The sequence below is a fragment of the Lactuca saligna genome, chromosome 7, assembly GCF_052625555.1.
Source record: "Lactuca saligna cultivar CGN05327 chromosome 7, ASM5262555v1, whole genome shotgun sequence".
NCBI lineage: Eukaryota > Viridiplantae > Streptophyta > Magnoliopsida > Asterales > Asteraceae > Lactuca > Lactuca saligna.
Window position 1 is genome coordinate 2,644,974 of NC_136423.1, and position 23,825 is coordinate 2,668,798.

At 36.3% G+C, this 23,825-nt stretch overlaps 2 protein-coding genes across 2 annotated transcripts; both read left to right on the forward strand.

The window, feature by feature from the left end:
- Nucleotides 1-330: 330 nt before the first annotated feature.
- LOC145004828 (jasmonoyl--L-amino acid synthetase JAR4-like) lies at nucleotides 331-3,516 on the forward strand. The gene is made up of 5 exons (XM_078963836.1): nucleotides 331-654; nucleotides 1,089-1,396; nucleotides 1,490-1,591; nucleotides 1,663-2,474; nucleotides 2,814-3,516. Exons 2-5 carry the CDS (start codon nucleotides 1,113-1,115, stop codon nucleotides 3,353-3,355), a joined length of 1,740 nt encoding a protein of 579 aa, XP_078819962.1. The 5' UTR covers nucleotides 331-654; nucleotides 1,089-1,112; the 3' UTR covers nucleotides 3,356-3,516.
- A 19,318-nt stretch (nucleotides 3,517-22,834) lies between these two features.
- On the forward strand, nucleotides 22,835-23,257 carry LOC145004945 (uncharacterized). The gene has a single exon (XM_078963974.1). The coding sequence runs from the start codon at nucleotides 22,835-22,837 to the stop codon at nucleotides 23,255-23,257; it is 423 nt and encodes a 140-aa protein (XP_078820100.1).
- The last annotated feature ends 568 nt before the right edge of the window (nucleotides 23,258-23,825 follow it).

Consider the following 23,825-nt stretch of genomic DNA (forward strand, 5'->3'; position numbering starts at 1 on the left):
AATTAATTAAACTTTTATAATAAAAACTTAAAATTATTAATCAATGATTTTAAATAAATTATTAATTAAGAGATTTTTTTAGTTATAAAAATTTTAATCATTAATTTAAATAAATATGTGAAATTATATCATTTTATAATTTGTATTAATTTTATTAATATTTATTATAATATTATTAATTTAATATAATTAAAATGATAAATTTTGAAATTTAAAATGGATAATTAATAGGTTTACAAGTAACATAGAAATATGATAAAAAAAATAAAATATACTTAGAATATATATATATATATATATATATATTCCACCATTGCATTCTTCATTGGTGTGTGGTTTTTGTATGTTCATGGGAAATCTCAATTCTATTGATGCGCTCTTGTTGCTGTGTGTGTAATTGTGAAGAGTACAAAGAGAAAACGAATCAAGTTCACGAAACACCTCACCTTCTTGTCTTATTCTCTCTCTTTCTCGCGTAAAACTTCAGGGTTTCTCTGTCTACAAAAAAGAATAAACTTATTTTCCAGATCAGGAGGTTCCTTTTCGTCATTTTTGAGAGACCCACAAGATTTCAACCATTAATAAACTCTCCCAAATAAATCTTTCGACTCTGATTGTCTCTGTGATTCTTGATCATGATCACCATCTCAATTGGTATTGCCTAACTCTTCAGAATTTTAGGTTTATTTTGATGAAATAACTATTTTCTTGATTGTAGATTCTACTTTTTTTTTTTTTCAATCCCCTTTCTGTTATTAGAACTATCTTGAGTGTACTTAAGATTGGTAAGCTTAGTTCTCATGTTCTCTTTGATCGTTTTTTGAAAATCCAATAATTTTTAACCGTATACATACGATATTGATATAGTTATATATGTGTGCGTGTGTTAGTGTGTCTCTCTATTGTTCTACCCCCCCTGAAATTTGTTTGAATTGATATTTGATTTTCTGTTCGATGGTTCAATCAATCATTGGCTAAGATTTTACTTTCTGGCGTTGACTTTTTTTAACGTAGAAGTCGAACAATCTTTTTCTTCACCTTCATTGATCTGACACGAACACACACTCTGTTTGGTCCTCGTTTTACAGGAGCAAGCAATTAGGTTGGAGAAGATGGACACAGGATTTGATCCTGAACAAGTGATTGAAGAATTTGAAGGTTTAACCAAAGATGCTAAGAGGATTCAGATGGAAACTTTAAAGAAAATCTTGGAAGAAAATTCTGAAGCAGAGTATCTAAAAAAATGGCGTCTTGATGGTAAAACTGACCCTGAAAGTTACAGTTCATGTGTCCCTCTTGTTACCCACAAAGATCTCGAGCCTTTAATTCAACAAATTGCTGATGGTGCACCTTACCCTATTCTCACTGGCAAACCAATTACCACAATTACGTTGAGGTACTTTCACTTTGTGCTTGTGGTCAACTTGATCATTTCCATGCTATAATTGTTTGTACTTTGTGCATTAAAGTTGTTTCTTGAAATTTATAGTTCTGGGACTACTCAAGGGAAGAGAAAGTTTGTACCTTTCAATAATGAGTTGACCGAAACAACAATGCAGATTTATCGGACTTCTTTTGCCTTCAGAAACAGGTATATAAGTTATAACACTAAAAGATTGATGATAAAGTCCAGTTTTTCATATGATTTTGTTATGTGTATAGGGAATTTCCGATTGGAAATGGGAAATCTTTAAGCTTTATCTATGGCAGTAAACAGTTCAAGACAAAAGGTGGTCTACTAGCAGGAACTGCAACTACTAACGTGTATCGAAGTGAACAATTTAAGAAAACAATGCTTGCAATGCAAACCCCTTGTTGTAGTCCGGATGAAGTTATCTTTGGGCCTGATTTTCATCAATCTTTATACTGCCATCTCCTTTGTGGTGTTATTTATCGTGATGAAATCCAGGTTATATCATCTACTTTTGCACATAGCATTGTGCATTCCTTTAGAAGCTTTGAGTTGGTGTGGGAAGAACTCTGTTCCGATATAAAAACCGGAACTTTATCTTCTCGAATCACTGTTCCATCTATCAGAACTGCCATGGCCAAGATCTTGAAACCAAACCCTGAGTTAGCAGACAAGATTCATGAAACGTGTTTAAGTTTGACAAATTGGTATGGATTAATCGAGCTTTTGTTTCCTAATGCCAAGTACATTTATGGGATCATGACTGGATCAATGGAACCTTATTTGAAAAAACTAAGGCATTATGCTGGTGGAATACCGTTGTTGAGTGCGGATTACGGGTCATCAGAAGGGTGGATCGGGGCAAATGTGAACCCGACCCGCCCGCCCGAAATGGCCACCTTTGCTGTGCTTCCTAACATTGGATATTTTGAGTTTATACCATTGAGGGAGATCGATGTAGCTAGCCAAGATCGAACCCTACCCGAGTTTGGTTCATTGCCCGTGGGTTTGACCGATGTCAAGGTCGATGAAGAGTATGAGGTTGTTATCACCAATGTTGCAGGTACGAATAGTTTTTATTCCTTTTGATTATCTTTAATGATTTTATATTGTAGTAGGAAACTTAAATCCATATATATGAAAAGGAGTTAATTTTGATTTTTTTTGGGATGACGGTTTTGGTTAGATTCATGATTTAACAGTGTAAGCCAATTGAAAGATCGGAATGGGACCCATTCACTTAGTTTTTTAGTGTGGTGTCCATGTGGGTGTTTTAAGATAGGGCACAACTTCTTAGTTGTCTTATCTACCCCAATATCTCAAGCTAAGCTAGTGGTACGGTACCCCATGATGTACAGTGATTCATTTAGAATTGACTTTATTTGACTTTTTATGTATGTAGGTTTGTATCGTTACAGACTTGGGGATGTTGTTAAGGTTGTTGGGTTCCATAACTCGACTCCAGAGCTTCAATTTGTTTGTAGAAGAAACCTAATGCCGACAATCAACATAGACAAAAACACAGAGAAAGACTTACAGTTGTCAGTCGAAGCTGCAGCCAAATTGTTAGCGGCTGAAAAACTTGAGGTGGTTGACTTTACGAGCCAAGTTGACCTTTCCTCGGAGCCGGGACGTTATGTGATATATTGGGAGGTAAGTGGCGAAGCAAGAGAGGAGGTGCTTAAAGAGTGTTGCAATTGTTTGGACTCGTCGTTTGTTGATGCCGGCTATGTGAGTTCTAGAAAGGTTCATGCCATTGGACCGCTAGAGCTTAGAGTCTTGAAAAGAGGGACATTTCAAAAGATTTTGGACCATTATGTTGGATTGGGGTCCACCTTGAACCAGTTCAAGACTCCACGATGCGTGGGCCCAGCTAACCAGATAGTGTTGCAAATACTCGTCAACAATGTTGTCGAAAGTTATGCTAGTACTGCTTTTGGCTAGGGTTCGGGGTGGTTGTAGGGGCAGGGCAGGGTTGTTAATATGTATTATCATAGTTTGCAGAAATTTCTCAAAAGGCTTGAAACAATATGCTATCAATGTTGTATAGAGAAGTTTGTGCTTCTTTTGTACTTGTGGACATTCTATAAAAAAATCTTTTAGAACTTCTTCTACAAATAATATTTATCATTAAACATATTTAAGATTATATTGTTTTACTTTAAATATATGTACAATTAAAGTGTATGTATTATTTTCAGATATTTGAAAAAAATGTGTAAGCTACTCGTTAAGATCAATTTTAACCGACCACTAAAATAGTGGGATGATATTAAAAGTTAGTCTAACAACAATTAAAAGCCATACTACCTTTGTGAGATTGAATAATGGCCAACTTACCATTATAATCTACGAAACATTATTCATCACACTGGAACATTCGGTTTTGGAAAGTTTCTTATTTCAGAACGACGGGCCTTAAGTTAGTCAAGAGTATGTCTTGGGATTCAAAAGATAAGCTTGGACCTTATCTGACATTGATAATGTTGTTTAAGTGATTTAAGCTTTTGAATTGTGTATTGGCGCCAAAAGGGGTAAAATAGGAAAAAGTGATATTTTGGAGTTTTTGCAGGTATTAATGTATTAAGTTATGTAAGAATTAAGTCAAAAGTAATTGCATAAAGTTATGGGGCTTGTCAAAACCTTCGTGTGCATATAATGATAAATGAAAACTGATTTAGAACGAACAAGTTATGATTGTTCGAAGCTGAAAACTGAAAATCTATGGAATTACGTTGAAAGCACGGAGCACTTCTTAAAGGGGTAAAGAGCACTTTCGGTCCAGTTGGTTGTTCGTTTTTTATGGTTTGTGGGGTATTTAAAAGCCATTAACCCTTGGGGTGAGATCATTCTTAGCCTCCAACATCCCCACGTCATTCCTTGAGAAACCCTACCCTCTTTCTCTTTTTCTAAGTGATTTTGGAGCTTTGGTGCATTGTTCTTCCATTTTTTGTGTTCTTGACTAGTGAAAACAAGAAATCTTAACCTTGGGACCTTGGTTTCTGTAGTGTGAAACTTCCTTTCAGCTTCTGGACCTTGGTTGATCATAAACATTCTTGCTTTATGATGTTTCCTCTTTGGATCTAAGAGTTATTTGAGTAAATGGTCCATTTTAGCAAGTTTTGGTCCTTTAGTGACTTGCTCCTTAGAGTTTGAAATAACTCCAAAGATGTTTGATGATAATAGTATATGGATTTAGAATGGGGTTTCATATATGGTGCATGATAGGGCTCTTCAAGCCCCGTACAAGTTGATAAGTGCATTTTGGGACATTTTGGTGAATTAGGGTTTGAGATCTTAGTTGTTTGGATCAACCAAATGGATAAAAGTTGGAAACCTTATTCAGTAAGACATCTTAGAGATTCAGTTATGAGAGTTTTGTTCCTTAGATTTATGGTTTAAGTTTTTTAAACATTGTTGGGAATTGGAGTGTTCGTGGAGAGCGAAACGCTTCTGGTAAAAAGTGTTCCGTGTTCGACTATCATGTCTTGTAGTGAAGCGTGGGTCATCTAGGGTGGTGTACCTGGTTATAGTCAAAGTTTAACCGATGACCATTGACTTTTGGCAAGTTTTGGATTTGGGTCACACTTTAGGGTTATTAGTGTAGACTGATTTTTGGTCTTTATAGGTGTGTATGCGGTTCACGAGTCTGGTTTGAACTAGATTTCAAGTGTACGACTGTGAATCCTTAGATTTCCGAGCAGGTGAGTCTCCTCACTATGTTATGTGTAACAATATATGCCCTTCTAGTATAGGATGTAGAGGAGTGATGGTATGTTGTTAGGGAGAGCAGGCTTGTATAGCCTTTTGTATGTTGTTATGTTGGTTGGAGTGTAGATGGTATTGATGATCACCAAATGAATACCATAGGGTTAGTGTGTAGTCAAATAAGATAGCTTGAGAACTCTTGATCTAGGACTTATTGCATGTTCCTTGTTTGGTTGTAGGTTTAGGATAAGGTCATCTGTTTGACTGTCTATCTTATCTCTGAGTATATACAATTATGCATGCATGTGGTGGTTGTCAACAATAACACAGAGTGTTGTATTAGTCCTTAGTATGTTTGAACGTGATTGTGTCGATGTATGTTGTTAGGTAGGTAGACTAGTTTAGATAGTTACATGTGTTGTTGGATTGTTGTTGATTATTTGTCATATATATATATATATATATATATATATATATATATATATATATATGTGTGTGTGTGTGTGTGTGTGTGTGTGTATGTTATTGATATATTTTGTGATGAGTTGGGGGCGGTTCAACAATGCGGGGGTCCAGGTTTATGCTAAAGGCCAGGGGCAGACTAGCTTTGTGTTGAAGGCCAAGGGTAGAGGCAGACCAACTATGAGTTGAAGGCCGATATGTGTATGCAATGTGTGTATATTGTGACATGTGGTATTTTAGGAACTCAGTAAGCTTTGTGCTTACAGTTGTGGATTAAACATTTTTCAGGTACTTTAGATGATCGTAGGAAGGCGAATGTGTAACTGTACATACTCATCAACAACTTTCGTGTTTTGTGATTCCGCGTTAAGTATTATACTCTATTTTGTATGATTTCACCTTTTAGAACAATTGTTTTTATTGGCTGTGGTTTCTAAAGAAGATATTTTATCTTAATTAAAAATTAAAAAAATTATTGTGAAATTGGGATGTTACAGACACTAAAACCACTTTTTGTTTAAAACGATATAATTTTTATTGGTTTTTACTTTGTGGTGAGATGTCGAGTCCACCAAGCAAATTACACCATTTTGCTTGCAAATTAAACATAATATAATAGTAAAAAGGGGGTCGATTCACCGATAAATTGTTGTATTCAATCACCAATGCAATCCAATTGAACAAGTGAAATAAAACTAACTAACTACAATTAAAGTAAGGGGGTTGTGATTTGTTTGAAAATAAAAGACTTGAAGAATCAAAAAATATGCAATCAAGAAAGATGGTGAGATGCTTAAATATTGGAGAAAGTTGGTCAACTAAGGCAATTCAACACAATGAACATTTGTGCATTTATCATTAGGACTCAATATGTAAGCTTATCATTTAACCCAAATTGGTTACAACAATCATGAAGCATAATGTGCCAAAATTCCTCAAAGGTAGTATGGAGGTTGGGAAAGCCCACAACACACCTTCTTAATCAAAACCAAGGATTCAATTGAATCAATTAAACCCAAGAAAATTAATTAACCTTAACAATGAAGGAATTCACAATTCTTGGAGGATGTTTATGATTACACATCCATAAAGTAGTCATGATTTCTACCATCATAAAGCCCTTGTTCTAAGCAAATTCAATGATTCATTGTTAAATCAAAGAAAAAACCAACAATTGCTCATTCAAGTACTAAACTCATGATCACAGTATTAAACAAGCATAAGAATTATGAACTAAGAATCAATAACATGAGATAAATGAAAATCAAACATGAATCCTTCAAAATCCACAAATATCCAAGGGTTTTAGCCCAAGTTAACCAAAATAAAGAAGTTAGCCACTTATGGCGACAATACAATAATCATAAAAGTGTTTTGACATCAAGAAATTAGCAAAATGCCTCTATCTCTCAAATATCCAAGGGTTTTATCTCTATCTCTCTAAAATCACCTCTAAGATGCTCTAGTGGTGGAAATTTGAAGTTTACGCTGGAAATCCTAACCCCCAAGGTAAATGATGAACCAAATGACCAAAATGCCCTTGAAATGGCAATTGTGTGGGTACCCAGGCTTGGTTGCGCAGGTGGAGACCTCACCCTCACAAATAATGCCGAAATGTTATTGGCTCATTCTTCCATTACTCCACCTCACGACCTTAGATTCCCTTGGTCCCCTTCACACCTCACATGATTCAAAATGAAGCAATCATCTTCAGGCTTCAATATAGATTGTCTAAGCCTATCTTTAAGAGTCTGTGAACAAGGAACTAGTCATAATCTTCCAAAAATGAAAAATTCTCATTCATCATGCTATACAACTTGCATGATTCCAAGTTCCGGTCCAATTCAAACTTGGGTGATGAGGATGTTTTCTTATTTGGTAAATTTAGACATTACCACAAATGAAAGAATCAATTTCATATTTCCACTCTTCCTATTAATGGAATCATATAAGCAACAATTTTTTCACAAACACCATTGTAAGGATACATAAAATAAATAAAATCAAAAATTTCCTTTTATTTTAAAACTTTACAGAAAAACTTATCCTTACAATCCAGATGAAAACTTGTTTTTATTTATTCCTAAGCAATATCTCATAACTCCTAAGAAGTAGCTCAAGAATCCGATCTTCAAACTATGCGATAGAAATCGATCTACGCGATTAGATTTAGCATATTCTTTCTTAAAGTTTCTTCACTTTTCTTTGATTCTTAAAACATCACCATGTGACCCAGTCACATCATGTATCAAGAATCTCAGAATAGAAACTTAGCAGAGTTAGATAGTGGATTTTACCTAAAGTAGAGTCAACCTTATTGACTTTAACACCCTTAGGTAATATTGGCAGCTTCGCAATCAATGCCCCTTCCTTTGGCAATTTAACATATGGACGCTTTGGTAATGGAACATAGGACTATCACAGAATTAGCCTTTTGTTTTACCATTTGGTCAACCGAGTTGACTATGGTCGATCCCTTTCCATTGGGAAGAGAGAGCTTTATTGGATATCCTGTGTCACTATTGTCAATGTCCATAAAGTGTTGGAAGTTGATCTTAGCAAATAGATAATATAATTAAGGGTCTTGTCATAGTCTGTTTCATAGGAGTCCCAAAGGAAATCACTATGTGACTTAGAAAGTAGTTGAGCCACCAACTTTCTCAAGACTTTGACACCTAACTCTCCCGGCTTGTCAATATGTGACTTCATCTCCAAGATGTGATCACACCTAGACCTTGCCTTGCCAATAGGGCTTGAGTGACCTTGAACTTGTGGGTTAGGGAGAATAATTGGATGAGGTGAAAAAAGTATGGTTTCCATGGGACATCATCTTCATTTAGGAAAGCTGGTTTCAAGAGATTTAGGAAGATCATAAATGTCTAAACCAGACATCTTTTTGGGAGATATTCAAGCTAGTTGATTTAAAGTCCTTAATATAACACCCAATATGAAATATTAAGGCTAAGACCCAACACAATACTTTTATAACTTGGAAGATGGATGTCGTAATCCAGGCTATAAAATATTTGAAGGTAGGTGAATGACGATTCACCAATTTCCACCAAGATAAATGAAATGTATTATTAGGTTTTAATTGGTTTTGAAACTCCTAGATCTTTGAGATTCATTCAACTTTTCAATGGCGCGTTTCAATCTCGAGTGTGCCCTTCAGGTTTTGTGACTGGGATGCCGAGGATCACAAAACAAGGTGTGAAGTAACCATGCAAATATACTGGGTACCCTTAATATTTACCCCTTAATCGATGTGTCGGTTAACCACACATGCTCCATCGACACTATGATAAATATTAAGTTACCTTTTTCCTACCTTGTTAAGTCCAGGTTAGTGTGCCAGTTAACCACACACGCTCCACTAACGACTTAAGCAAAGTTCAATGTGTAATTTCATGGGTTAGCACCTTATTCACTTTTTCCTAAGTAACTAAGATTGGGTATTTATAAATGGTTTAGTTACTTAGTATTTATCATTAATACTTTTAATGAAGGGAGAATTATAGTCCTTATCCTACCCGTTTGGCTAACGACCTTCCACTAGTCAACGAAGAGGTAGGTGAGAGTGGACACCCATTAAACTGCCATTTTATAGGCAGTAACCTTATACACCCCTTATAGATCGGCTTCGTGAATGAGACCTACTAATGGTAAGACTCACTTTACTCTTATACATATATATATATATATATATATATATATATATATATATATATATATATATATATAAATATTATTAACTTATAATATTATAAAGTATAACGGTTGAATTTTAACTTTTAAAATTCTAAGGGCTAACTTGTAATTAAAGTATTCATAAGTGAAAACTTTTCAAATTCCAAAACTTGAGGGCAAGTTTTGAAACTATTCAAAACTAATTAATTCCATAACTTATGAGTTTAAAGTAGTTTTAATTAAAAGACTCTTCAAGTTCCATAACTTGAGGACAAGTTATGGAAGACTTTAAACTAATAAAAGAATGTAACTTTTCTTTATTTTTGTAACTTATGGAATTAATTAAGGTTACACATTTTGTTACTTAATGAAGTGACTCTTGAACTCCATAACTTGAGGACAAGACTCTTCATTTTTTGTAACCATTGCCAACTTTTATGAGTTTTATGAAACTTAAATGTGACTTTTCATATTACTTGAGGACAAATTACAAAAACACATTTTAGAATCAACTCTTAGATTAAAATGGATTGAAAACACATAATCAATTAACTTATCTATTAATCTAAGCAACTCATAAGAACAAAGATAATTCACATCAAACTTTTTCATGTAATTAGCATAACTTTTAAACTAATACAAAACATGAATCTATTGACAATTATCTTTGAAATTGGATTATCATGAACATTACCACATCAAAAACAAGTTTATAAGTCCAAAAACAACTTATGGTAATGTTCCTAGTCCATTACTAGCCAAAAAAACTCGAAAATATGTTGTATGGGGCTCCTAATCGTCGAGTGTATCAACCTAGTCGACGAGTAGGATGATTTTCTTCATGGACTCAACGAGTTCATCAGTGGACTCGGCGAGTCCAGTGCCCAGAAAGCCAGAAAATTGATTTTTTCAGCAATTTGCATCAAGTATAATTGAAAACAAGCCTAGCCTCTGATACCACTGTTGGGTTTTGATCATTCTAACACTCCTAAGTGTACATGCAACCTTAAATACCTTGGATCTTTGTTTTCTCTATTATACATGCAAATATGAACTTTCCAAGGTATTCATCCTAACTAGCATAATAACACTGATTCATATGAATATATCAAGTTAGAATTACATACCTCTTTGATGTAGAATGTCTTCATGAAGCTTGAGTGCTTAGTGCCCCAAGTGTGACAACTCAAATGGTTCACACAACACCAAATACACATGGAATGACTTGAGAGGAATTCACACTTCAAGAAATCGGCTAGCCCTTTCACTCCTACATAGCAGCCGATTTTTCCGAAGAATATGATCTTTATATAGTGTCACAATTAGGGTAAACCCTAATTGTCATGGCTTTCCATTTCCTTGGATCCATGGGTTCAAATACACCATGGAGCATCCTATGGGTTATAGCCCAACTTGATAATCCATGAAGTATTAACCCACTATAAAAGTATGGATGATTTACACAATCAAACCATATATTTAATTAATCTTCTTTTGATCACTTAATTAATCCTAGATTAATTCTTGATCAATACCAATTAAATAATCTTATTAATATATTAGAACTTATAATATATTAACAAACCTTAAGTGTTATTTCTCTCATTATAGTCTATCCAAATGCATGATGCCATGCAACCCAAATGGACCATGTCGGGTCGGGTCAAGTCTTACCAATTATAGTTATGGACTTAGACATTAATCCAACAGTATAATGGCTGGAAAACGGTACTTATGGATTTTAGCAAGATTAATCTTTAAATGCATCATGAAAACGGACTCCAAATAGTGGTAAAACGAATAATCAATACGTGCATTAGAGACTCCCCATGTTGTGGCAAAGCTTAGCCATGCCGTAGGCTTCAAATAATGTCAGGCATGAATTGCAAAAATCTTCATGGCCATGTTGTGATCTCGCATGGCCATGTCGTGACTGCTGGAAATTCTGAAATTAATGCTTCTGTCCTATGCGATTTCAAGTGAGTTAAGGCCATGCAGGTATGACATATCCTTCAATTATGATGTTGTATAAAATTCTTCAGTTATTATGTTGATAGGACTCGAAAATTCTCTCAAAAACTCTTCTCAATCACACGTCGTACCCCTCACTTAAGCTCTCGTCACATTTCTTGGGAAACAAAATTGCACTCTTCTATCAACCCACTGAACTTAATGCCATCATGACTTCTGAGAAACAAGAATAAAAACATGTAATAAAAAGGAAAACATAAAAAATCCTACAATTATCCTAAATTACAAAAATCCTAAAACTCTGAAAACAAAAATAAACATAGTCTAAATCACACCAAATGAAAATAAACATAAATCAAGGATAATCCCTCTTCTTCCTCATCATATCCATCTCCAGCTCCACTAGTGCCCACACATCCACTATGATTGGCCCAACGCTCCTCCTTAGATGGTTAATAAGTATAATTAGGAGGTGCTCCAACCGAGGGTGTGATTGCGAGATGATGCATAATAACCTCTAAGCTATATCCCACATAATTCATACCCCTTGCCCACATCATCATCATATTGTCTAGACATAACATGATATGGATCCATAGGTAGCTCATCACCCACATACACATCTCGAGGATCCCGCTCTTATACCCTCAACCTCACATTCTAACGTCCTGCAAGAACCTCAACTGCATCATCCACCGACACGGTATAGCTGTCTTTTCCTATATCCTTCACTATTTGAGCGGTCTTGCATAAGCATAGCTACAACGGACAACCCTCCATCCTCGTAAGAAACCCAACCTCAGGCTCATCAAATACCCCAAAAGATCTGGCCAGTTTGGTGACCAACATACCACCATAAAGAGGGGCCCCATCCCTGTTGGATTAGGTGTCTAATGGAATAACTAAATCAGTATATGCTTGAACTATTAGCAAAGTCCTTTTAGGTTTCCCTCAAACCAGGTAATTGAATTAGATGACTTTTAGAGAGAGAAAGAGAGAGAGAGAGAGAGAGAGAGAGAGAGAGAGATAAAGAGAGAGAAAGAGAGAATGATTTATTGCTTTTTATAAATAGAAATAAATCATCTATTAATATATTATGAGAATAATATATTAATTCGAAATAATATTATTTAATTAAGAATTAATTAGAAATAATTTTGGGATTAATTGGATTAATTAATAGTGCAAGGACCTAAGCTGTAATTGTTTAATAGTTGAACAAAAGGGTTCCAGAACTTTGCTCATAGAGGTGGATGGTTTTCGGGTGATTCTAGGGTTCTAGAATATCCCTTGAAGATAATTAGGAAACCAGATAATTACCTTATTTGAGATATTATTATTTTAATCAAGTAATGGTTATCTCAGGTTTTTTTATCAGCTATAAATAGAGCCTTGAACCCTCTAAATTTCAGCCACTCTTTTTTTCATTGAGCATAGCCAAAAAAATTACCTCTATTCTCCTATCTCTTCAAGTTTCATAGTTGATAGGGTTTGGGTGTGAACTATCAGAGACATGAGATTTCTGGTGCTAGCTTCCAAGATATTATCAAGAAAGATTGTATGATTGTTTACTACAACAATCAAAAGGTTTGTAATCCCTAACTTGTTTATGATTTTCGAAATTAGATAGGGTTATAGGGTTCTTGTTGTTCAATAGAATATTACTTTAATAGTACTATGATTGGATTCAATAGTTTGCATGTATCCTTAAATGTACAAGGATTTATCCACGTTATTGCATGTAAAACCCATCAAGCCCTGTTCTTTCCCGCCCGCTTAGTTAAAAAGTCTGCTACATAGTAGGGGAGGTGACAGAATACATTAAGTCTAATAATACACCATAGAAAAAATACATCCAGTTAAGGGATCCAGTCCCCATCCTTCTTTTGGTTGATGGAAAATGTGATCAGTCGATGCATGAATCGGTGTATAGCCTTTCTAATTTTCCCTTCACTTTGCAGTTCCTGCTGTGTAAGACCCATTAGCAATTTTAGCCCAATACCCAGTCTCAGTGACTTCTTCCGGTAACCATTTGTAGCAATGCCCTAAGAGGACAACGAACTCAAGAGATGTTGCGTCGGATCGGTTATATAGATTTAACCGCCATACGAGCTCGACAAGACTAATATCCCTTCTTTATGAACCACGAGAAAAAGTAAAGTTCTTGGGATCATTGACGTCATCCAGTTTTTTGAAATTAATCGAAGAGAAAAATTCCACGCAAATTTCCATATACACTGACTCTTGTATCCTAAACAACCTTCTCCATCCCATGCAAGTAAGTCGCACTCCATCTTGCACAAACAACTTTGTTAAATATAGCTCAACTTTTTCCAAGAGCTCTGCCCCTTGAATCCAATTCTAGTCTATAATGGGTGGAATATCAATGGCTTTCGTACATAGCCAAGCCAACTTATTTTTCCACTCTAAATATATACTAGTCCCCACAACTTTCGGAAAGTTATACCACATGAAATCCCTTTGTAAACCAGGTTGTCTTTGGGGTTCCATTCCTATAAAATAAGGAAGCAAAACACAACCACAACCAACCCTGAATTAGAAAAATAAGAAAGAAATTTTACTTTTCTCCTGGCCCAATACCCACGTTCTTGCCTAGCGGGGCCACATCGTAGCGTATAAACAACAAGAACAGTCAGACCAATTCAGGCATAATATGTTATAAATCAATTCCAACAAAAAAGGATTTTATCCATGCCTTATTTTGTGTTTAATAAACATAGATTATTCCACAAATATCATCAAAATCAGGCAATTTTCAACCGAATTATAAAACCCTAGATTTTTCTAATCTTTGAAATTGGTATAAATATTCGAATCAAAGCATCCATAACAGGTTATATAGAGTAATAGGTAGTTTAGAGTAAGAAATCACTAACCTTTTTTGATGAATCAAACTAAAATCGAAGAAAATTTGAAGAAATTTGGAGAAAACTGAAAAAATCGTTGTGACGAAGTCTTGACGGCGTGGGGAGCGCTTTTGTAGTGTAAAAGATGAAAAAGAAGTATGACTAGGGTTTAACACTTTTCACTGCATAAAAATCGGTGCCAAATGGTGGCGTTTTAATATTCTGCGTATTACTGGATCTTTTTGTAGACCACGCGGTGAGAACAACTCGTTCATGTCGTTGCTACTATACCTTAGAAAAAAAATCAAACAAAAATCCACTACACCCCACACCTGTTCGTTACTTGCACTCACAGAAACAATTAATGACAAAGACTAACGAGTGAAAATCATTGGAAAAACAAACTAAATATTGAGAAACTAAAACAAAGCACAAAAGTAAAATTAAAAGAAAATGCAAACTGTGGGTTGCCTCTTGTAAACCCTTCTTTTTTAGGAATCTTTAGTTGGGCTCGTTCCCGCTCTAAATTACAGTGGTTTCTTCCAAGACCACATCCTCTCCTTCCCTATCTTCCTTTGGCATCCCTTCATCGTAATGCTTTACTTGATGTCCGTTGACTTAAAATGTTGTCCCATATCCTTTGTATATCTCGATTGCTCCATGTGGAAAGGTTTCCTTGATCACGAATTGTCAATACCATTGTGTCTTCAGTTTTCTTGGAAAGAGCTTCATCCTTGAGTTGAAAAGTAGGACCTTTTAACTGGGCTCAATATTCTTATTCCCTCTTAACCTACCATCATGCCATTTTTTTTCCTTATATATCAAAGATTTAGTGTATACTTCATTCTTATCTCTTTTAAGGCATTCATCTACATCAAACGGTTAGTGTGGAATTTAAAGTTACAAGTCTTTAATACCTAAAATTCTTTGTGTTCGATTTCGACCGGGAAGTGACAACTTTTACCAAAAACTAGCCTATAAGGTGTAGTACGAAAATGCTTTGTCGGACCATACATTTTTATTACTTCCTACCAACCTTTTGGGAATTTTTTTTAGTACCTGATTTGTTATTTCGTTTTTCCCACTTGCTTGAGGATGATAAGGTGTTGCAAACCTATGGTGTACATCATATATTGTAACACCTTTGCAAGTTGCTCATTGCAAAAGTGGGTTCCCCGGTCACTATTTAATGCTCTATGCATGCCAAAACGAGAAAATAACTTTTTATAAATTTAACAACAACATGTGCGTCATTTGTGGGTAAAGCTTGCGCTTCTGCTCACTTCGACATGTAATAAACTGCTACTAGTATGTACTTGTTACCTCGTGAAGTCATAAACGGTCCCATAAACTCGATCCCCCCATATATCAAACACCTCACAAACTTGAAGGATATTTTGAGGCATTTCAATGCATGAAGAGATGTTGCCCGATTTTTTACACGAATCATATTCCTTGACAAAGGTTGTTATATCCTTGAATATGGTAGGCCAAAAGAATCCCACGTCAAACACTTTCTTTCCCATGTATTGAGCTCCATAATGTCCTCCGGTAGGTCTACTATGGCAATGATATAAGATATTTCTAGCTTCTTTCCCAAAACACATCTTCTAATGATCCCGTCAGTGCAACTTCTAAATAAATATGGCTCATCCCAAAAATAGTATTTGAGTTTCGGAAATAGCTTATTCTTTTGTTGATAGGAAAGACCTTTTGGAAGGTAATTGCTTGCAAGGTAGTTTACAATGTCTACAAACCAAGGCTCTTCTCCCTCAATAACCATCAAGTACTCATCCAGAAAGTTCTCATCAATCTCTTCTTCTTTTAGCTTCTCGAGTTTCATGTACTCTAATCTCGATAGATGATCGGCCGCCACATTCTCCAATCCGTTCTTGTCTTTTACTTCAACCCATGGATTTGAATCCTAAAGAGAATGAGAGCTTAGTGAAGGTGTTTATTTTTTGCTCTGTTCACTGGCATTCTTTCGTTAATTGATCGGTCGCCACATTCTCCAATCCTTGACAAAGGTTTTATGAACCAGCAGTAAAATCCTACATCAACCAAAAAACTCTGCATCCCTTTAATGTTCTTTGGAGGTGGCAAGGTCGAAATTGTGTCAACCTTTTCTCGATCCAGCTCTAACCCCGCTTTGGCAACCTTATGTCCTAGTACTATTCCTTCTCTAACCATGAAATGACATTTTTCCCAATTCACAACCAATTTGGTCTCTTCAAACTTAGAAAGCATTAAATCAAGGTTAGATAGACAATTATCGAATGAATGAACAAAAACAGAAAAGTTGTCCATAACGACTTCCACGAACTTCTCCACTATGTTATGAAAAATAACGTTCACGCATCTTTGAAAGGTGGCTGACACATTGCATAAACCGATGGGCGTTCATCGATAATCAAAATTCCTAGTTGGACATGTGAATGTGGTCTTCTGTTGGTCTCCTAAATCAATTGGAATTTGAAAGTAACCTCAAAAACCATCTAAAAAGCAATAGAAAAGGTGGCCCGATAAACGTTCTAGCATTTGATCAATAAATTGTAAAGGAAAATGGTCCTTGCAAGTGGCATCATTTAACTTGAAATAATCGATGCACACTTGCCAATCAGTTACCGTCCTAGTAGGAATGAGCTCGTTCTTATCATTTGTCACCAACATTGTCCTTCCTTTCTTTGGATCCACATGAACCGGGCTCACTCATGGTCTATCTGAAATTGAGTAAATTATTTTGGATTCCATCAATGTCATCACCTCCTTTTTGACCACCTCTTGCATGTTCGGATTGAGTCTATGTTATGGTTGAACTACAAGCTTCGAACCTTCTTCCAGAATGATCTTGTGTGATAAATATGAAGGGAGTATCCCTTTGATGTAGGAAATCGTCCATGTGATGGCATTCTTTCGTTTTTTCATCACTTTCACTAAGCTCTCATTCTCTTTAGACTTCAAATATGATGCAATGATCACATGCTTCTGTTCGTTATCTTCTAGGAAAAGTGGAAAAGTACTCCAAATGATTAGGTAAGGGCTTGAGACTTGATTTTTGGCTCTATTCAGTGGCCACATCGTGGGCTTCTGATTTCCATGTCATGGGGCTTCTTTTCTCCTCGTTATGTCATAAAATTTCTGACTCCCACATTGCGGGGCTTCTTCAGAAAGCCTTTTCTTCTCTTCATAATCACTTTCTTCCAGTAGGTATTATAGTTCTTCAAGGTTATGTTCGACATCGAAATCATCCTCTTTCAAAGTCATGTAACCATCTAACTCATTCTCTTTCCATTCTTGCATCTCTTTCTCCATAAATAAGTCGAAAGTATCCATTGAAAAGACCATGTCATTGCTATTCTTTGAGTGCTTCATTGCTCGATCAACACCATATGTTATTGCATTTTTTACAACACGAAATGTCAGCTTTTATTATCTAATGTCCACTAGAGCTCACATGGTGCTAAGAAATGGTCTTCAAAGAATAATAGGGACTTGATTATCCTCCTCCATGTCAAGTACTACGAAATGTGCAGAAAAGACAAACTTATCAATCTTACCCAAAAGATCTTCACAAATACCTCTTAGGAATACAACCATCTTGTTGGCTAGATGAATGGTCATGCAGATTGGTATCAGATCTAGGTGATTCAACTCCGTGTAGAATGAATAGGGCCTTAATTTCACACTTTCATTTGAATCGAAAATAGCATGACTTATTGCTAGTTTCCCGACTTGACACAGAAGTGTCAAGCTTCCCGGATCTCCCATTTTCTTTGGCAACTTGTTGAGCATAGCTGCTAAGCAATTCTCGTTTGATATCACATAAGAAATCTTCATCCATCTTCTTTCGGTTTGTTAGTAGGTATTTTAAGAACTTGGCATACTTTGGCATTTTTGTAACGACTTCCATAAATGGGGTTAGGGCCAAGATCCCTGAATTACATTCAGGATCCTCAAACCTCGGGATCCTCAAAAATACATTAGGACCCTGACTATTATCATTTATTCTCCTAATGTTTATACGTGTAATATGTTTCGTTATTTCTCAAACATGTGCAGAAATAATCAGTCAAAGACTTATTCTTAATGAATAATCATTATGACCATGCAAAAGACCCGGAAAACCAAGTCAAGTAACGTCTATAAGTTAATCTCGTAGGATACCATAATTTTCGGAGTTCTTGTTATTAGCTTTAGAGTCTAAAAACACTTGTATTTATCACACTACACACGACACCTAGCAGAACAATACTTGTACTTATATTCTTTACATTTATCTATAATCGAACTTTTTCAATAAACAAATTTATCAAGGCAGGTGATCATTATCACCTCCTAAGGTTTTATGTTAGAGATCCTAGCAAGGATTAAATGCTTTCCTTGTAAACAACTTGTGTCACTTTGATCATCCTTTTATACTTGCATTATTTTGAACAACACAGCCTCTCATACAATTTCGTCGATTCTTGCTTGTTCGTTTTTTTTACCAAAACAATTTGGTGCCCACCGTGGGGCCATGATGTTCAAAATCCTTAAAAAAAATCATGTCTACACAATCGACCCTGTCCTCTTCCTCAATTCCTCCTATTTCCTCCAAAAACCTTCCACCACAATCTGCTGGAGCTCCCAAGAAAGCCTCTAAAGCACCGAAGAACAACACTTCTCTGGTCGTTACCCTAGGACTCCAAGATCCTCCTGTGCTGATTTCAAACAATGCAATATTCACTATGATGAAGAGAATGGAATGACAAATCTCCCAACAACAGGAGAATAACAGGACAATTCTCAAGGAAGTGGAGAAATGAGGACAAAAATCCAAAAACCTCAGGAAGCAACACCCTTGATCTTGCAGTCCAAGATCCTCAACTTCAACAACATATGATCCTCAACGCCGGCCTCTGTTCCAAGAGAAAAACCCATACCACCCACGATCCTACTGAAACCTTTTTTACTCCTAGTAACAAGGATCTTGGTAACCCCATAAATAATAATATCTTTACTACTAACTCAATGGATCTTGATATAGGTTTAAGCCCGCTAATGGCTAAGGAGCTTCGGTAGCTAAGACAAATGATCTCAAGCATGCTAGAGTAGTTCAGCCTGTACCAGAAGTATCTCACATAAGGCACATGATATCCAGATTCGTTCCAAAGAATACTGACACCAAAGTCCCAAAGCGCTTTCAGACCCCTGACATAAAGCCTTATGACGGGACTATGGATCCTGAGGATCACGCGACATAATACAGGGAAAGGATGGATATCATTCCCATCCCCACTCATTTGAAAGAAGCATGCATATGCAAGGGTTTTGGTTCAACCCTCATAGGATCAGCTTTAAAATGGATTCTTAATGTTCCTCCCTATTCTATTGCATCATTTGCCCATTTAATTAATTAATTTAACAACCATCTTTCTTGTAGCAAAACATTCAAAAAGATCACTAGTGATGTCTATCTGGTGGTCGAAGATCCTAAGGAATCCCTTAGGACTTTTGTTAACAGGGTTGGCAGGGAAGCCCTAAGTATCCCCAACATCGACATAGAAACGACAGTCGAAGCCTTTAAAATGGGCTTGAAGAAAGATTCATCTTTCTATGAAGACCTCGTAATGACTCCATGCAGGAGGATGGACGAATTCAGAAGCAGAGCACTAAGATTCATCAGGCTTGAACAAGACAACGAGATCCAAAAAGGAGTAACCCACCAAGACTTTATGATCACCTGAATAGAAAGGTTGATTCCTCGACCCAAAGAGCCAATAAATCAAAACCATATTCCAAACCTGACCATCATAGGGTTAATGCCCTTGAAGATGAGGGAGAGGAAGAAGCTTTTACTAAGATTACTCACTATTGTTTTTTTGTGGATATTTCAGGTGTAATATTTTCCATGCAAGATCTTGGACACAAAGAAAGATGGCCAAGAAATGGAGAAAAATCCACCACTTGGAAAGACAAGTCCAAATGGTGTGCATACCATGAAGACTTCGATCACATCACAGAGGATTTCATAGCTTTCAGGAAGGAGATCAGATACCTCCTAGGCAAAGGATATCTGAAAGAAATCCTTGGAAGAATAAATGAGAGATCTAAAGAAAAAGATCAGGATTCTCAGAAGATCCTCAACATACCAGGATCCCCCTTGCTGATGCCAAGGTAATCAATGTGATATCTGGAGGATCTGATATTTGTGGTACCTCTTATTTTGCAGCGAAGAGTCACGCCAACATATCCAAAATGGAGAAGGAAAAAGGACAATGGAAGAACACATTGATCACAAAAGAAAAGGAGATCAAATTCGACGAAGTGGATAGATAAGACGTCCAGGACCCTCACCATGACGGATTGGTGATTACTCTCTATATCTCCAACCACTTCGTTAGAAGGATCCTCATTGATGGAGGATCCTCGGTTAACATCATACTCCTGGATGCGTTGAAAAGAATGAGCATCCCGGAGTCTAAGATAATTGCAAGATCCTCAGTGCTAATTAGATTCAGCGGCGAAACCAAGCACACATTCGACGAGATAAAGCTACGTATCTATATAGAAGGGGTAAACTATGTACAATGTTTTTGTGTAATTGATACGTTATCCTATTATAATATCATACTAGTTAGACCATGGATCCACGAAATGAAGGTCGTTCAATTGACATATCAGCAATGCATAAAGATGCCTACCCCATGGGGGACAATGAAGATCATAGGAGACCAACAAGAATACAAGGAATGCTACAAGATTTTGATGAAATCTTCAACAAAACCAGAGCAAGCATAGAAATTAAAGCAGGGGCACAAGACATGCTAGAAGCAAGAGAGCAAGATATAAAAGAAGTGCCCCTGAACCTTGAGGATCCTAAAACCAAAGTTCTCATAGGATCCTCAATCCCTGAACAAATCAAACATGATCTTATAAAGTTCCTCAAAGCTAGAAGGAAGATGTTTTCATGGAAGCGTGAGGAGATGACAGATATTGATAAAAGAAGGAAAATTGCATCGAAAAGAAACCAAGTTATATAAGAAGAAGTAGCAAAATTTCTCAAAACTAGGATGATCAAGGAGGTGAAATTCCCAATATGGCTAGCTAATGTGGTTGTGGACAACAAGATGTTCAAAGAGAAACTAGGGACACCATCGAAGTCTACATCGATGACATGGTGGTCAAGTCCAAAAAATTTGACGATCGCCTCAAGGATCTCGAAGAAGCCTTCGACATCCTGGATCAATATAACATGAAGCTAAATCCCTCTAAATGTCACTTTGGGATGAGATCGGGTAAGTTCCTGGGATACATGGTAACCAAAAGAGGAATCGAAGCGAGCTAGGAACAAATGTTAGGAAGAATGGAAAAGTGGCACATGAAGCTAAGCACATACGACATAAAGTATGAGCCAAGATCTGCGATAAAATCTCAAGCATTGGCAGACATTGTGGCTGACTTTAGTGATGATCTAAGAGGAAAAGATTAAATAAAAGCGAAACAATTTCTAGATGAAGAGAACATGGGAAGATGGACGCCATTCATGGATGGAGCATTAAACCAAAGAGGAACTGGCTTGGGGATCATACTAAAATCGCCACAGAGGGACATCCTACCCCAAGCAATCAACAATGAGTTCAATGCAACCAACAATGAAGCAGAATATGAGGCACTAATCATGGGATTACAGCTGGCCAAAGATTTTCAAATCAAGGATCTTCAGGTATTCGTGGATTCTTTATTATTAACTAAGCATTTCAATGGATCCTATGTAGTAAAAGGAGAGAAGTTAGCGCTATACCTACAGATCCTAAAAAACCTAGCCTCAAAATTCAAAACATTTAGCCTAAAATAGGTTCCTAGAGAAGACAATGTTGAAGCAGATGCTTTAGCGAATCTAGGAAGCTCTTTAAGAATACCACCAGAAACCAGGATCCCAATCACCCACTTATTGATCCCAGAAATCGAGGATCTTGCCAAGTGACTGAAGAATCCCAACGACCATGTGGAAACTACTAACGTCGCTACAATTGAAGATCCCATTTCAACACTTGCATATTAGGATCCTATGATCAAGGATCCCTATCCAACCTTAGGATCCTGAATCCAACCCATTATGGAATACCTTTAGAATGACAAGATCCCTAAAGATGAAAAAAAGTGAAAGGACATTCAGAACAAGGATATCAAGGTTTTTTATAATCCAAGGTAAGTTGTACAAAAAATATATGGCAGGTCCATACCTTAGATGTTTAGAAGATCATGAAGCTGCAGAAGTTCTAAGAGACATAAATGGAGGAGACTACGACAACCACATTAGGGGCAGATCCTTATGCTCAAAAGTGTTGAGAACAGGTTACTACTGGCCAACCATGAAGAAAGATTCCTTCCTTCATGCCCATAAAGGAGATGCTTGTTAAAGACATAACAACATCATGCATCAACCATCAGAACCTCTACATCCTATCATTTCCCCTTGTCCCTTGATGAAATGGGGAATGGATATAGTGGGTAAATTGCCAGTAGGTACTGGAGGAAAAGTCTTCATGCTAGTGATAACTGATAACTTCTCAAAATGGATTGAAGCTGAAGATTTCGTCTAGGTAAGAGATAAAGTGGTAGTTTCCTTCATTAAGTGCAATATTTTGACCAGGTTTCGGGATCCCTGCTGAAATCATATTCAAAAATAAATCCTAATTCATAAGCAAAAGGACAAGAGACTTTTTCACAAGTTGGGCGGATCAAGATGGTAATGTCCACTCCTATCCACAGTCAAGCCAACGGTCAAGTAGAGTCTAACAACAAAATCATAGTTAAAAACTTGAAGAAAAGGCTGGATGAGAAGAAAGAAAGATGGGCAGAAGAACTTCCTTTCGTATTGTGGGCAGATAGGACCACTTCCAAGGTAGCTACGGGTCAAACCCCATACTCCTTAGTGTTTGGAATGGAAGAAATGATTCCCACTAAAGTGGTGATCCGAATAGCAAGATACCTACTTCAAAACCAAGAGAAAAACGACAAGATCTTGTTCCAAGATCTCGATACTATAGATGAACTCAGGGATCTTGCCAAGATCCGCATCATTGCTCATCAACAAAGAATCACCAAGGCGTACAAAAAAAAATATAAGAGTCAGAAGCTTCCAAACAGGAGACTTGGTATTAAGTAAAACTTTCCAAAATACCAAGGATCCTAATGCAGGTAAACTGGCACCTAAATGGGAAGGACCATATCTCATAGATGTCGAAGCATGAAAGGGGGCATATCTATTGGCTAAACTTGATGGAAATTTCCTACCAAGATCTTAAAATGCTATACATATTAAAGCTTATTTCATGTAAGTAAAGTCATTTTCCAACGCGCTTAAGGTACACATTTTTGGATTAGTGTCTAAGTCCATAACTATTTTGGTATGTACTTGACCCGATGGTGCATGGTCCTTTTGGGTTGCCTTCACCAAAGCAACTTGATTGGAGAAATAAATAGAGAGAGAGGTTATTATGATTTATTAATATGTTATAAGAATAATATATTAAAGGAGAAATCATATTTGTTTAATTAATATTGGTCAATAATTAATTAGGAATTAATTTTGTGATCAAGTGTAATTAATTAAACTAGAGGGGCTGAATTGTAATTATGTGATAGTTGCAAAATAGGGAAATGGTTATCCTTGTTAAAGGATGGACGAATTCATGGATAAGGATATCCTTGAAATCGTTCAAGGCCAAGAGATA